The sequence below is a fragment of the Taudactylus pleione genome, unplaced genomic scaffold (assembly GCF_031769625.1).
Source record: "Taudactylus pleione unplaced genomic scaffold, aTauple2 ptg000038l, whole genome shotgun sequence".
Taxonomy (NCBI): domain Eukaryota; kingdom Metazoa; phylum Chordata; class Amphibia; order Anura; family Myobatrachidae; genus Taudactylus; species Taudactylus pleione.
In genome coordinates this window covers 5649270-5665293 of record NW_028284440.1, presented here as the reverse complement: position 1 = coordinate 5665293, position 16024 = coordinate 5649270, and the positions used below count along the sequence as shown (strand labels likewise).

Genomic DNA, 16024 nt, shown 5'->3' with positions numbered 1-16024 from the left:
GGATATGGGCTTGAGCTGCAACTCATAAGCAGGTGGCGGTCCTTTGACTAGGTGACCAAAGCCTGCGGGAAAAAGGAGAGATGAACACTCGTGGCCCAAAAAGTCGGTGCCAGTAAGAGGCACGTAAGGACAGGGGTGGAACCCCTAGTTCGGGATACTGTACTTGAGGTACAAGGAGGTGTGCACTACGGACACACTCTATTGGGTTGCCGGTCAGAAGGAGTGAACCACGGTGCAATACTGTAGCACATAGGTAGGGACCACAGAGTCCAGTAACGAGGTGGGTAGTGGTGCTGGAGCCAGCAAGAGATGATGACACTGGAGAGGTGGGTATGTATAACTACATTCAGGCTGTGATGGTAAAGCACTGGTGAAATGGATAGTATACTGCACACAGGTGGGGTGGTAACGCACTGATGAGATGAAGAATATAACTGCACACAGGCTGAGGTGGTAAAGCACTGGTGAGATGGACGATATAGCTGCACACAGGCTGAGGTAGTAAAGCACTGGTGAGATGGACGATATAGCTGCACACAGGCTGAGGTGGTAAAGCACTGGTGAGGTAGACGATATAGCTGCACACAGGCTGAGGTGGTAAAGCACTGGTGAGATGGACGATATAGCTGCACACAGGCTGAGGTGGTAAAGCACTGGTGAGGTAGACGATATAGCTGCACACAGGGATAAATCACTGGAAGCAAGGGAACCTGGAATGAGAGACCACTAGTAACACTAGCAGCGACAATGGTTGTTCAGGCAACTATCTGATACACAGGAGCCGGATGTATACCCCTGGAAGCCCACTGATTGGTCCACAGCGTCAGCTGGCCGGCCAGCCTGTCAGGGAAGGAAGGCTAGTCAGAGAAGGAAGTGTCATGGCGGCGCCCATGACGGAGACTCCGATCCCCGCGTACCAGGCCGCCTGACACACCAGCATCAGGGAGAATGCCCAGCACCTCCCACGTCGCCGCACCAGCCGCCCGACTGCCCGGGAAGTCAGAGGAAGCCGGCGGGACGGTAAGGGATGGCCGATCCCCGGCTGAACTCTGACAGAGATACAGAATGTAAGCTCCTATGAGCAGGGCCCTCTACCCTCTTGTGCTTCTCCTTACTCTACCTTCATCTACTTCTTACTCTCTACCAGGGCACGTAACACTTGGTTGCTTTGCATTGTTGCTTATCTGGGTGTTATGGTCGCGAATGTAGCAATGTACATTATCCTTGTACTGTACTGTATTGTATTGTATTGTTCTGTAAGTCACTGTAAATTAACCTATTTGTTTATGTACTTTGTAAGGCGCTGCGGAACACTTGTGGCGCCATATAAATAAACGATGATAATAATAATAATAATAATGATAATAATAATAATAATATGTATAGGTATCTGGTCCTGTTGTAGTAACAGCTCTAAATTATACCCACATTTCTCCTATTTCCTCATGGAACAACCTGACCTTCCCACTAGGCCTCCCACCCCAAATGGCCCTCACATGATCTAATGCAGTGACCCAGTTCCTAAATGACCTACTGAGATCAAGTGTATTTACCCAGTTCTGATTTATTTGATGTGTTTGGATTTTCGAAAGGACCAGTTCCATCAAAATCTGCAATTGTAAAATGTGATTGCAAATCCATTCGCATCTTTGGAAACAATTCAGTTATTTGTATATGCACATTTCAAGCTGGGTGGAGCTACCCATAGCTGAGACTCCCTTCCTTTGCCATACCTGATTGAGATGAGACTGGATTGTGACTGGCGGTATAGTTTATATGTGTATTACCCAATATATAAAAAATTATTGTACACAATGTAATTGAATTACAGTTATTGGCCAGACAGAGCTGATAAAAAGTACACAAATGGATTGGTGCATTTGTAATGCTTAGCAGAACAGACGCAAATATAAAAATGTCATCTTTTTTTATGGCCACATCTTAGAATATATTTAAAGGCTTTCATATCCCCAAATGAGACTGTATTAAGGAAAATGCTATCAAATTACTTTTTTGATGGTACTATGGGCCTGATTCACTACCGATCGCAACTGCGATTACGCACGCAATCGGCCGATTGTTGAGTTCTGATCATTCGCGAACCGGCCACTGCGATCGAGACTGCAAATTGCAGTGACTACACAGACCCATCGCAGAGTGATTGACAGGAAGTACCATTTGTGGGAGGTGATGGGGGTTGGTCGGCGAAAAGCAGGCTTGCCATTGCGTTTGAATGCCGTTGCATGGGCGTGCATAAATTATCCACTGCAATGTCATACGCAGCTTGAGTACTTATAGCGAGCAACGAGGATAGCTATTCCTGAGTAAGGTCAGAGCTTGTGCAAGTGTGCATGAGGCTGCCATGGTACTCGGTTACCAATGGTTTCGCAGTCTTGCTAAGGATTATGGATGTGTGTAAGGTATAGTGGTCTTCCTTATGTTGTTTTGTGACGGCATAGCGATCTCAATGGATTAGCATAGTATCGCTACTGTGTGCGTAATCGCTATTGCAATCGCTGTTGCGATCCGTAATGAATCAGGCCCTATGCCCCAACCAAGCTCACACAGCATCTTTTCTAATACCTTAAGCTGGGTATACACTAAACAATTGTGTACCTAGTGATGCGACACACGACCACCCCGCCGACAGGCCGCCATATCGGGCAGTCCGTACACACTGGGCAATCCAGTGCCCGACTACACGATATGCCGGCCCTTGTTGCAAATCGCTGCATGGGATCATCAGCCGCATCACCTGATCTTTCTACATGTATAAAAGATCAGGCGATGCAGCTGACAAACCCACGGAAGCGCACGCTACACAACATAGTGCATACACACTGCACGATATTGACGATTTGTTGTTCCGATGCATCGGAATCGGCCAAATCGTTAGCAATATCGTGTAGTGTGTAGGGGCCTTTAGATGCCTGTTAGAAACACTGTGGATTAATAGGGTCTTTCCTGCACATTTGGTGGAGTGGTTTCAAACTTCACAGCTATCCTTCACAACCCAAAATTAAGTTAAGTTTTCTCCCCCTATCAAACCCTAACATCCTTAAACATTCTTAAAAACCCATCAGACACATTATTAGTTTGACAGGGGTGTGGTATGTATTACCGCTGGCTGCATGGCCGGCGGTTCAATTCCCGACAGGACGAAATCCCAATTGCCCTAAAGGTAAGTATTTACTAACCTAACCCCCCTAACCCTCCTTAGGGGTGCCTAACCCTAACCTCCCCCCTTGTGCCTAACCCTAAACCCCCTCTAAATGCCTAAACCTAACACCCCCTTCCCTGCTGCCTAAACCTAAGTCCCCCGGGGGAGTGTCTATTCCTAACCTCCCCCCCGGGGCTGCCTAACCCTAACACTCCCTCCTCCTAGCCTAACCCTAACCTCCCGGGGGGGTGCCTAACCCTAAGTCCCCCCCAGGAGCCCTAAACCTAACCCCCCCCCCACCACTGTCCAGTGCGGCGCCGGGCATCTGCTCAATTGGGATACCGGGCGCCGGTCTCCCGACGTCGGGCAAATTACAGGCGTCTACATTTAGACGCCTGTAATTCGTCCCTAGTCGGGATAAAGCAGTCTGGAAGTCGGCTTTTAGACCGTCGGGTTCCAGACCACATCCCCATGCCAGATAGCGGTTTCCTAAAAAAAAAAAAAAAAACACATTCCCCTAATATAACGATGGTATGTAACCACATTTGACACAATTACTGTGACCAAATGGATTATATTAAGAGTATCTTGTGGAACTTCTGTCATTCTTTTCATAAAGTTTGGGCTCCCTTACCTCTTTCAGCCCCTGGTTAACTTCTAAATGTAGTCCCACGATGACGCAACTCTTATTTTAGCAGTAAGTTGCCTTAGCCACTATCTTCTCTCATGGAGCCCATCCAAATGGTTCCAGAACCATCCCTCTCAACCATTCCCATTTACTCAATCCCACTCTAAATAGTAGCTACAGATGTGTCCTCAAATATCTATAGTTTTTCCACCATATAGCTGTGAAGTATTAATCTGCATGGACACTCCAACATATCACACCATGGTATAAATTTGAGACACAGTACAGGGTAATACCAGTTTTCTAATGGCAGATTTCCCAAACTGCACCACCTGCGTTGAACATCTACCCAGTACACTGAATGTGATGCACAATACAAAAGGAAAAACCAGTCTTGGAAACAGTTGATGACTACTGTAGTACCTCACACGTGTCCCTTGTATTCAGGCAGGGCGTAAGTTCATCCCAGTTGCCTGGACGCAAGTTTAGAGTTTGGTGCCCCCAAAAAGGAAAAACAAATATGGTGTATATGTGTAGAGATATAGATAGATAGATAGATAGATAGATAGATGCGCAATCCACTTAAATAGATAGGTAAATTGATTCTATGGGACCTGGAGGTGTATGATAATTTACATATCAGGTATAAATGTATATGAGCGTCTGAACCTGATTCGGTGCTACCAAGCCCTGGGGTCCTGCATAGCAAGACCGAGGGATAGTTCTCCTAACGTAAGTGCATAGGTACAAACATATATATGTAGTATTTGTATATGTAACATCTGACACACAGCAGGACACCGTGCATTTTGCTGTGGCTTTACAAGGTTAGCCTTGGCAGCACCGAATTAGGCACAGATGCTCATATACAATTATGCCTGATATGTAAATTTCGTTCCACAGCTCCAGGTACGCTGTGTGACAATGGCCGATGGGTCAGAGATAGACAGAATCACCAACTTTCAGCCAACTCTGCAGCAGCATATTTGTTGTGATGCAGAATCAGCAGTTCCTGCAGGTGGCTCTCTGTATCGGTGGTCCCTGGGATAGGAGATCAGGTCCCAGCTCACTGTACAGCAGCAGTAGCAGGTGCACCGTCGCTTCCTTCTAACGTAGGCTGAGGGGTATCGGGCGGGAGCCTTCCTATTCCCTATTGCAGGTGTTAGCAGGGCTCTCGGGACAGAGCTGATCAAAGCTGTAGCAGGTGTACTGCTGCAAAGCTGCAATGGAAGATCAGTGGTCACACTCATTTACCCCTGTGAATCACACAAGTGCTGCTATGCATGCTATAGATGGAGGAGCCCCTGCAGGGCTTGGCGCCCGGAGGCAGGCGCCTCCATTGTCTCTGGGAGTTACACCCCTGGTTGTATTTCATATGTAGATGTGCCTCACAAACCTATCCTCAGATTGTGGAAAAAATGCCTGTTTTGTGCGCCATAAAAAATGTGACTAGGCTGCATCATGCTTACCATTGGCCAGTATTTTTTACTGAATATGTGTATGTTTTGCACTGCTAATGTGATAAAAGCACAAAGTACACGTAGCCTGTACACCTTTGGATTTGCATGCTATAGCAGTGCGGCAATATGCTATTCTGAGAAAACAGGCAAGAGACCAAGGACCAATGACGCTGAGCCATGCCATGCAACATCATACAAATTTACATTGCCATGAATGCGAGAACAGTACAAATTCTAAGACCTCCATAGACAACAATCCTGTTTGTGAGCATAAGCAATGCATCTGCATACAAAGACACAGCATTTGTCGCAGATCATTCCATTGTTGCAGTCCCGAGTAAGTCTATGGTCCAGCAGAATGGATGTGGGAATTGTGATGGCTGAGCCATATTCTTTGTGTGCGGGCTCGCAGTCGCAGGGTGAGACAGGCTCAAAAGGGTTGCGATACGCTTGCTTTCCTTGTTGCCACTGCCAGTTTCCACCCCAAACGCTCCCTGACTGTCGATCAAATAACTACTTGCTACAAGCGACTATGGTAATGTACCTTGGCGCATGCGCAGTGCGACTCAGACACATGCACAGGCGGCTGGTAATCGCTCAACATCGAAAACTTGGGCATAGTGTAGAACTCTGAATTGGGCCCTAAGTCACACCATGCTTCTCATGCCATATAGAGCAAAAGCACTAGGTGAATAAAGACACATCTGTACAGTACTGCATTTGTGTGCCCTTTGCATACATCCTATTACACGGTACAAAGCACAGGCTGCCCACCATGACCAATATTCATATAGCTGTGTACTTTGTGTGCTAAGCTAATAAAATAAGCAGACATACATTTGACTGTAGTGTGCAACCTATAAACACAGTGCAGTGCTTACTAGAAAAACACTAAAACACATAGTAGTACCCAGAGGTGTAAGCAGGGTGGTTCCGGTGGAGTGCGATCTCAGGGCGCTCCGCACTGGCTTGCTGAAGTCCAACTACAGCAGTTGTTTAATCACTGACAGGATGCCAGATGCCAGCTTTAGGGGTGAACACTTCGTTTTACTGCCACGTCGTGTGTGTGATGTCATGACATCATTTGCACAAGTGTATGACATCACACGCAAGGAGAGAGGAGCCGGGACATGTTTAGAAAAAGAAAGGAACGAGGTGTGTGCTAGGCTGGCTGCGCGTCTGCCTGCTATTTACTATACACTGTACAATTGTAATGGGTATTAGAGGGGATGGGGAGGGGGGTACACTGATATATAATGCAGTCAGTGAGTGAGGGGGTGATGTACTAATGAGTATTCTATGTAATAATGGGTATTAGATGGGATGGGGGCTTGTTACAATCAGTGAGGGGGGCATTCATATATAATGTAGTCAGTGAGTGAGAGTGTAATAATGAGTATTAGTGGGTATGAAGGCCTGCTACAATCAGTGAGGGGGGGCACTGATCAGAAATGCGGTAACTGACTGAGATGTGCAATAATGGGACTTAGAGGAATGGGGATATGGTGCAATCAGTGAAGAGGGGACAGTAATATAATAGAGTCTGTGAGTAAGGGGGTTAATAATGGGAAGGGGGTCTGTAATATTAAGTCAGTGAATGGTGGTGTAATATAAATGCATACGAATACTTAATTAAGTTTGAGGATAGATAAGCACCCTGTTTGATATTTAAAATTTGTTAGTTAGTTAAGGGTTAAGGCTGGGTAAGGTGTGGTTAGGTAGTGGTCAGTTGATGTGATAAGCCTATCATAGGATTTGTGGGAGGTTACAAATTACCCATATATATTCCTTGGTAAGAGGAGCCATTTTCCTCTTTTCCAGTTTCTTCAAACCAGGCTGGCTAAGTATTCCATATAGTATCTGCATAGCTGTATATCTTTTTCTAAATTCGTTCTCTTTTATTTCACATCCTACATATCTCTTTTATTCTCATCTTTCTCTCACCCCTTTCCTTCCAGCTCCTTCTATCCACCCCCCCCTTTTTTGTGTTTAACATCCCATCCACCTGCTGTTTCCAGCCCCCCCCCCCCTCCCTCTGTCCTCTGATTTTACTGCCCCCCCCCTCATTCCTGTTTCATAATGCCCAGACCCCGCCGCTCAGCGCCCCCCCCCCCCCGCCGATTGATGGAGGCTTCCAGGCCCCTTACATCTGCGGCTCCCCCTCCATCCAGGCACGGGCCGCACCACGCTGCAGGCCGTGAGCATGTGCCCGCCCGCGTTCCCGCGCGGGCACCTCCCGCCGGCTCCCGCTCCCTCACCTCCCCCGCTGCCTCTCCGCAATTGATGGCCGCCTGGCTCTCCGGCGGCGCCGCCTGCAGCACGGGCGGCCGTAGCCCAGCGCCTCTCCCCACACTTGCCTCGGCCAGCCCGCGCCCTGCGCCCTCAGTTGGCCCCGCCCACAGGGTCGCGGTGGCCATTTTAAGCCAGGATCCAGCACAGGGGGCCCTATGCATTTCGGCATCCCCCCCTTCAGCCCCCTCTACCCCTGGAGCGAGGGGGCCCCCTCCTCCTCAGCCCTCACCTCTATTATTCAGCCACCAGGGTTCCCCCTGCAGCGTGGCATCAGTTGCAGGGTCCATCGCCACCCCCGCACCTATGGGTGGCGGTTACAACATGCAGCAACCCCCCCTTGCATTCAACCCTTTACCAGCGCAGCAGCCCAGCTGGTCACCATATTTCACCGGCCCCTACGGCCCACCCCATTTTTCAAATGCAGCACCTTACTTTTCTGCCCCCATCGGGCTCCACCAGGCCCTCCCCCCCACTATGTTCCAGTACGCCCTCCCTGCGTTAACCCCCGGGCCCGCCCCCCTTCCGCAAGGGTTCGGCCCGTATTACCATGCCCTGCCGCCACCTTTCGCCCTTCCTCCGGCCACTTCTGCAGCATATGCCCAGCCCATGCATATCCCACCCCCCCTTCCCACCCCGCCCCCCCTCCCCCTCAGCCACCTGCAGCTGTCCATGCGCCCCTGCCGCCCCCCCATGCCCCCCTTTCCACGGGGGGAGTTGATGTGCAGTCTGAGTCACCTGTGATTACGTCAAGTCCTCAGGTTGCAGTTGGGGAGCATTCCAATCGGGCAGCTGAGATTCAGCGGACGGACAGCGAGATGGCTTCGGCGAGTCAAGTCGTGGTGGGTGCAACGTGCAACGAGGGACTTTTGGCGAACACTCTGGACGAAGTGGCTGGTCCTTCGACGGCAGTTTCTGGTGAGCATGCTGTTTCCACATTGCACAGCACACACTCATCTTCCACTGACTCTAGCGATTCTGCAAGTTCATCAGAGAGGCCGCGTAAGCTTATGCGATACTTAGCGCACAAGATAAAAGGGAAACGGGGGAGTCCCAAAAAGACCAGCACAGTGTCAGCAGCTAAGGTCCCAGATTCTACGGGGGATATGGTGCATTGCGCAAACACGGCCATTCTTAGGGGTTTGAGGTCTAAGGTTAGGGAAAGGATCAGGAAGGGGAAATTCGTGGACATGTTTTCCATTACAGCGGATGCTAAAAAGGCTTTAGATCGGGCAAAATCAGCTGGTGCAGGCACGGAAGAAAGCTTCCGTTCATTCCAGAATTGGGAAGCAGGGATGTTCGTTTTCGCAGCTTCATACCTTGAGTCACGCCCGACTGAGTACATGAATGTTCTCAAGTAAGTTTGGCTTCAAGGACGTAGAGGTGTGGCTGGAAGTCAACCAACTGCCTCGCGCTTCTGCGGATTCCTTGGTAGTGCGTAAACAGCCCTTTCCGGCCCGCCCAGGTGGTGCAGAAGCCGGCAGAGGAAAATGCTACGCATATAATAATGCGCAATGTAATAGAGGGTCGGGCTGTCGGTATAGACACATATGCATGCTCTGCGAGAGCGGGCACCCGGCTAAAGAATGCGGGCGTACCGGCGGTGGAAGGACAAATCGAGGTGATCAGCCCGACGAGTCGCGGGGCGGTGTTAGGTAAAGCACCTTCGCCGGTGGACCTAGGGGCGTTGAAGAGCTGGTTGGCTCGTTATCCTCTCAGGGAGGAAGCAGCCTTTTTGTTTCATGGGTTTAGTGAAGGTTTTCGTTTACCGGTGACACGGGAGGTCTCGGTTGTGTCTAAAAGAAATCTTAAGTCGGCACGCCTACACCCGGAAGTAGTCCAACTTAAGATTAAAGCGGAAATAGGGTTGGGGCGCATGTGCGGCCCTTTTAAGTCCCCACCTTTGGAAGGTTTGTGCATATCGCCTTTAGGGGTCGTACCAAAAAAGGAACCGGGTAAGTTTAGGTTGATACAGCATCTTTCTTACCCCGAGGGAGGGTCGGTCAACGACGCCCTAGATCCATCGGATTGTCGGGTTATTTACCAATCATTTGAGCAGGCTCTAGATATAGTACAGAGTTTTGGGAGAAGGGCGTTATTAGCCAAGGTAGATATCGAGTCGGCTTTTCGGCTGTTGCCCCTTCACCCCGAATCTTTTAAGTACATGGGTTTTAGAGTTGCGGGGCTCTATTATGTAGATAGATGCTTGCCGATGGGATGTTCCATCTCGTGTTCCTTTTTTGAATGTTTTAGCTCCTTTTTGCTATGGTGCTTACAGGCGGGCACAGGGCAAGCGGGGGTTACCCACTACCTAGATGATTTTCTGTTGGTGGGGCCAGCGGATACCCAGGTTTGTGAGGAATTGCTTTTTTCCTTGCAGGCCTTGTTCACAGTGGTAGGCGTTCCTGTTGCCAGGGACAAGACGGAGGGTCCGGTTACACGTTTGACGTATTTGGGCATAGAAATAGATACTGTGCTAGGGTTATGCCGTTTGCCGATTGAAAAGGTGCGACGTTTGGGGGAGTTGCTTGAAGCGTTTGTTTTGTCAAAGAAAGTCTCGCTGAAGCAGATGCAGTCGTTGCTAGGGCTCCTTAACTTTACTTGTAGAGTCATTCCCATGGGTCGGGTTTTTTGTAGGCGGCTCGAAAGAGCCACGGCGGGTATCAAGAAGCCCCATCACCTCGTTCGAATATCCCAAGATTTGAGGGAAGACCTTCGAGTTTGGTTGCTTTTCCTGCGCGAGTTTAACGGTGTTCGTATATGGCTCCGGGCCCCAGTAGATAATTCAGAGCTTCAGTTATTTACTGACGCGTCCGGTTCCATCGGTTTCGGCGCCTTTTTTGAAGGAGATTGGTGCGCGGAGCCTTGGCCAGAAGTTTGGGGAGTTTTGGGCCTTACGAAGAACATACTGCTCTTAGAACTTTTCCCCATCGTAGTGGCAGTTGAGTTATGGGCTTACAGGCTTTGTAATAGGAGGATCCTTTTTTGGTGCGATAATTTGGGTGTTGTTCAGGCAGTAAATAATCAGAGGGCGGAGTCTCCGTTGGCTTTGAAGTTGTTGAGGCACTTGACGCTTCTTTGCTTACGGAGGAACATTGAGTTTAGGGCGCAGCATGTTCCGGGAGTGTCTAATGAGATAGCAGACGCCTTATCTCGTTTGCAGTGGGACAGGTTTCGTTCTCTCGCTCCTTACGCTTCTATTCATGGTTTAAACTGCCCCTCCCATGTATGGCAGATTGTCGTGCCGGCATCAAAGGCCTCGCAATGAAGTCTCTGGCCCCTAGCACGTTAAGGACCTACACGGCAGCTTGGGACAATTGGCAGGGTTTCTTGGCTTCCACACGTGAGGGAGGTAAGACGGTTGACGACTGTATGGCAGAGTTTGTTTGGAACTGGCATGAAAGGGGTCGTTCTAAGGCTGCTATGTCTGCGGCGCTGTCTGGCATCGCTTACTTTTCTAAACTACATGGCGTTGCAGATCCCACAAAATCGTTTCTGCTATCCAAAGCGATGAAGGGGTGGGCGAAGGAACACCCTAGCATAGGCGACACGCGTAGACCAATTGACCCGGCTTTGCTTAAAGATCTGATTGTGGCTGTATCAGGGGTTGCTTTAGGCGAGTACGAATCGGCCCTTTTTAGTTTAGCTTTTTCATTGGCATATTTCGGGGCGTTTAGAATCGGCGAGCTTGTAGCCTCTAGTAAGAGTTCCGCGACATCGGGTTTATTGTTTAAACACGTGGTAGTTAAGAAGGAATTGATATTGTGTAAAATTCATAGGTCCAAGACTGACCAACTTGGCAGGGGTCGTTGGATTTCTATAAAAGAACACTCAGATGCTGTTATCTGCCCAGTTGCCTTGGCGCGGCGTTTTAATGCTCTTCGCCCTCCAAGTGGCGCGCAGTGGCTTGTACATGTTAATCTTACACCTTTATCTAAGTTTCAGTTCATAAAGCTGTTTCAAAATTGCCTTATAGCCTTAGGCCTGCCCACAGACCAGTTCGGGACACATTCATTTAGGATAGGGGAAGCAACCTGCGCAGCGGTTGATGGTGCTTCGGTCGACACCTTACAAAAGTTGGGTCGATGGAAGTCATCAGCTTATAAAACTTATTTAAGGGAGGATAAGTTGCTTAAGTAGCTGCGCTCCTTGTGAGTTTGTTGGGAAACCCAGGGGCCTTATGCCTACTGCCGCTTTGGAGTTTGAGGGGCTTTTCAGTTTTGCCCTCAAAGAGGTTTTATGTTTTTCACCTTCAGCTGGGTCACCCAACTATTGCTTTCCCTTCCTTAAGATGCATTTATTTGTTATATTGTGATTCAGTTTCTGACTAGGTAACTTTTCTTGCAGGGTTACCCAGGAATGCTAACGGTCGGGTGTGGTTTGTAGGACTCTCATTTATATTTTGGGCTGGTCGGCACCCCTTAGCTTTGCAGGCCCCCCTTTTGTTAGGTGCAGATGACGTCCGTTGGTTAGGTTTCCGCGGTATGCGCTGGAAGCGACTACTGGAAGCCTTATGGATGGCAGAGGATAAGTTCGGGGCCCCGGACTGGGTGGTCATTCACTTAGGGGGGAACGATTTGGGCACTTGCAAAGGCATCGAGCTAATACATGCTGTTAGGAACGACTTGCAAGTGCTAGTTAACCATTGGCCCAATGTGCGCATTGCTTGGTCGGACATTGTTCCACGGCGAGTTTGGCGAGGACCCCAGGGTGGTAAGGCATTAGACGGAGTTCGTCGTAAGGTCAATATGGCAGTTGGCCGTTTTATCCTCAGTGTGGGTGGCCGCGTCATACGGCATCCACGTTTACGTTACGAAGAGGAGAGCTTCTATAGGCCTGATGGGGTACACCTAACGGGAGTAGGGTTAGAGCTGTTTATCAGTGACTTATGTAGTTTCCTTTAGGTATTGGAGGGTCACAGTTTGGTGGCGGGCCTGGTTCTATGAACCGGGCTTTGGCGGGAAGCAGTGCTCCTGGGCGGCCTATTATTTAGCGCAGGAGTGACTGGGTAGCATCTTTCCTTTGAGAGCGGCAAGTTGGTCACCGCCCATAAGGGGGGACCTGGTCCCTGTCCAAGGGAAGGGCCGAAGGCTGTGCCAATTAAGGGGGGATGGTACTACCTCAGGCCAGTCTGCGCGGGGCGGGAATCCGCTTCCGTTTATTTATTATTGTTTCCAGCAAGGCTGTGGTCTCGGAGCACTGCTTTTGTCCTGCCACCCATTACCAATTCTAATTCGATCAATAAATTATGGCTGTGACCTCTTTAATTGCATTTCATGTGTCAGTGTGTTCATTTCTAGGCTTAGGTTAAGATAAGTTAACAAATAGAATGATAAAACGAATGGGTGACTTAATGCATACGAATACTTAATTAAGTTTGAGGATAGATAAGCACCCTGTTTGATATTTAAAATTTGTTAGTTAGTTAAGGGTTAAGGCTGGGTAAGGTGTGGTTAGGTAGTGGTCAGTTGATGTGATAAGCCTATCATAGGATTTGTGGGAGGTTACAAATTACCCATATATATTCCTTGGTAAGAGGAGCCATTTTCCTCTTTTCCAGTTTCTTCAAACCGCCCACCCACCCACCCGACTAAGCTGGTTGGTATGCTTTTTTGTTTCGTTGGATTTTGCATTTTTGTGTTTTCTTCCAACAGGTAGAAGTTCAGCCTGGCGGGAAGCAGTGCTCCTGGGCGGCCTATTATTTAGCGCAGGAGTGACTGGGTAGCATCTTTCCTTTGAGAGTGGCAAGTTGGTCACCGCCCATAAGGGGGGACCTGGTCCCTGTCCAAGGGAAGGGCCGAAGGCTGTGCCAATTAAGGGGGGATGGTACTACCTCAGGCCAGTCTGCGCGGGGCGGGAATCCGCTTCCGTTTATTTATTATTGTTTCCAGCAAGGCTGTGGCCTCGGAGCACTGCTTTTGTCCTGCCACCCATTACCAATTCTAATTCGATCAATAAATTATGGCTGTGACCTCTTTAATTGCATTTCATGTGTCAGTGTGTTCATTTCTAGGCTTAGGTTAAGATAAGTTAACAAATAGAATGATAAAACGAATGGGTGACTTATGGGTTTTAGAGGGGATAGTGGTCTGGTATGAGAAGGGGACAGTAATATAATGCAGTCAGTGAGTCAGGGGTGTAATAACGGGAATTAGAGGAGATGGAACATAATGCAATCAGTGAAGGGGACAGTAATATATAAACCAATATTATGATGTTGCTTTTACTTTTATGAGTGTACTCCAAGCACTGTCATAGAAACAAAGGAGATTACAATTTTATAGGAAGTAAAAAAAATATAGAATTGGCTCTAAAGAAATAGAACTGGCTCTAACCTAGGAGCTATAGACAGTGTTTTATGGCAAACACCACCAAATCCTAAGGGGAAAACACAAATATGGAAACAGAATTAAAAAGTATTAAAAATCAATATACAAAAATAATATATTAGTATGGTGCAGGAAGAAAGAGAATTTAAAATAAAGAAAGATTTGCAGGCTCAGGGTGAAGGTCTTATGTTGCATTGCTTTCCATAAGAATATTGATTTCACACAAATAATGTATTATCTGAAAACTGCAGTACCAGAAACATAGGCAGAAAAAGCAATCAGTCTGGGAGGGAGCAGCTGAAATCTAGGGTTAAACATCTGCAAGCAAGATTATAAATAAGCTCCGCTAGAGACCTTGGGGCATCGGTTGCATTACCAGAGAAATGTCATGGAAACAGCAAAAAAAAATGGCAAATTTTATAAGAGAAGAATAAGCAATCAAGATCTGGCAACAGAAAGCAGGTGCTGTGATCATGGAGGTCATGCTGCTGCAAGAAATTATGGAAGAATTAATAAATCAATTTGCTTCAAACCATTGTCCTTTCCAGGATTGTCCTAATCATTCAAAGATGTGTATAACAATTACATGATACAATGCAGCCCTGCTTTACCGGAAGGTGCCCTTAGCGTGGATTCAATTATGCCATGATTGTTTTTTGAAATTTTTGCTACTTCTATCTTATCGGTAAGTAAAGAATGATAATGCTCTCCGACAATGGAATACAAACAAGGTATCACCAAAAATGTTTATTTAATAAACACTTGAGATGAAGAAGAAGAAAATAACCAAACATGAATAAAAAAAATTGGTAGAAGACAGAACTTGCATCAGAGGAAATATGCAATGTACGAGCTAGATGCATCAAAAACATACTAGAGAAGTCACCAGTTTATAAAGAGATTAGAAGGTGGATGACAGCTTCTATTTGTTTTGGGTGTGGATTGAAAGATCTAAAGTAAAAAGGTAGATAATGTCTAGATAGACACCAGATGTTAGACAGTCAATAGGTCGACAGGGACACTAAAGGTCGACAGGTACAAATGGTGGACAGGGTCAAAAGGTTGACACGAAAATGGTTGACTCAAACATGGTCGACACATTTTTTATTTTCTAACCCTAATCTTCACCCTAACCCTCCCTTTGGTGCGTAACCCTAACTCTCCCTCCTGATGCCTAGCCCTAACCGTTGGGGTAGGTGACTGACCCTAACCGTCCCTTCTAGTGCCTAACCCTAACCGTTAGGGTAGGTGCCTGACCCTAAACGTCGGGGTAAGTGCCTAAACCTAACCCTCCGGTAAGTGTCTAACCCTAAAAAAAAGTGTTTGACCATGTTTGTGTTGACAATTTTCATGTTGACCTTTTGACCCTGGAGACCACTTGTACCCGTCGACTAACTTACATGTCGGCATTTAGTGTGTCGACCTTTTGTCCCTGTTGACCTATTGACTGTCTAACATCTGGTGTCTATCTAGACATTGTCTACCTTTTTACTGTAGATCTTTAGCATTTGTCTCAGGTTAACTTACTGTTGCATTATAATTTGTTTCAGAGAAAAGGCTACACAAAGCAATTAATTTAAAAAAAAGAAACAAACTAAAAAAATTTGTATCCAGCCACTTACTTAGGCACATGCATTTGACCAATGAATTTAATATAATGGGGCTTGCACCAATTTTACAATCGTAGCCATAACAGACTGTGGACCACCACAATAATGATTAGGAAAGATACTGGTAGTGGACAAAAAATGGAAATACCTTTGTTAATGAGAGAAACATAGCAACTTGAAAGCAAGGGCTTCTACATAGATCCCAGTATGTGTCATGTAAAAATGCTGAGCTGCCCAAGTTACCTAGGATTATGGCTAATATGGCTGCAAGAGGACACCAAAGAAACTTTGAATGAATGCTACAGTAATTGTTTGGGGTGCATTTTGCAGGTTCTCAGTGACCATGGCAGCTCATCTTAATACTATCTACTATCTATATACCCCACACAATCCCATACACAAATTACCCCCCCCCAAAAAAAAACCCACCAATTAACCCGCCACACACACACACACACACACACTATGTATCCCACCTCTCACATCCAGCCCCTTTCTATATTTTTATATTAATATCACTTATGGTTCCTCTGCATCCAACCAGCCAA

General features: G+C 47.4%; 2 protein-coding genes across 2 annotated transcripts in view; one reads left to right on the top strand and one right to left on the bottom strand.

Annotated features, from left to right (window-relative positions):
* The window catches only part of TPH2 (tryptophan hydroxylase 2), a 420033-nt gene that overhangs the window by 212228 nt on the left and 191781 nt on the right, over positions 1 to 16024 (bottom strand). The gene's annotated exons all lie outside the window — the stretch shown is intronic.
* Positions 10420 to 11677, top strand: LOC148538667 (uncharacterized). The gene has a single exon (XM_088452559.1). The coding sequence runs from the start codon at positions 10766 to 10768 to the stop codon at positions 11675 to 11677; it is 912 nt and encodes a 303-aa protein (XP_088308685.1). The 5' UTR covers positions 10420 to 10765.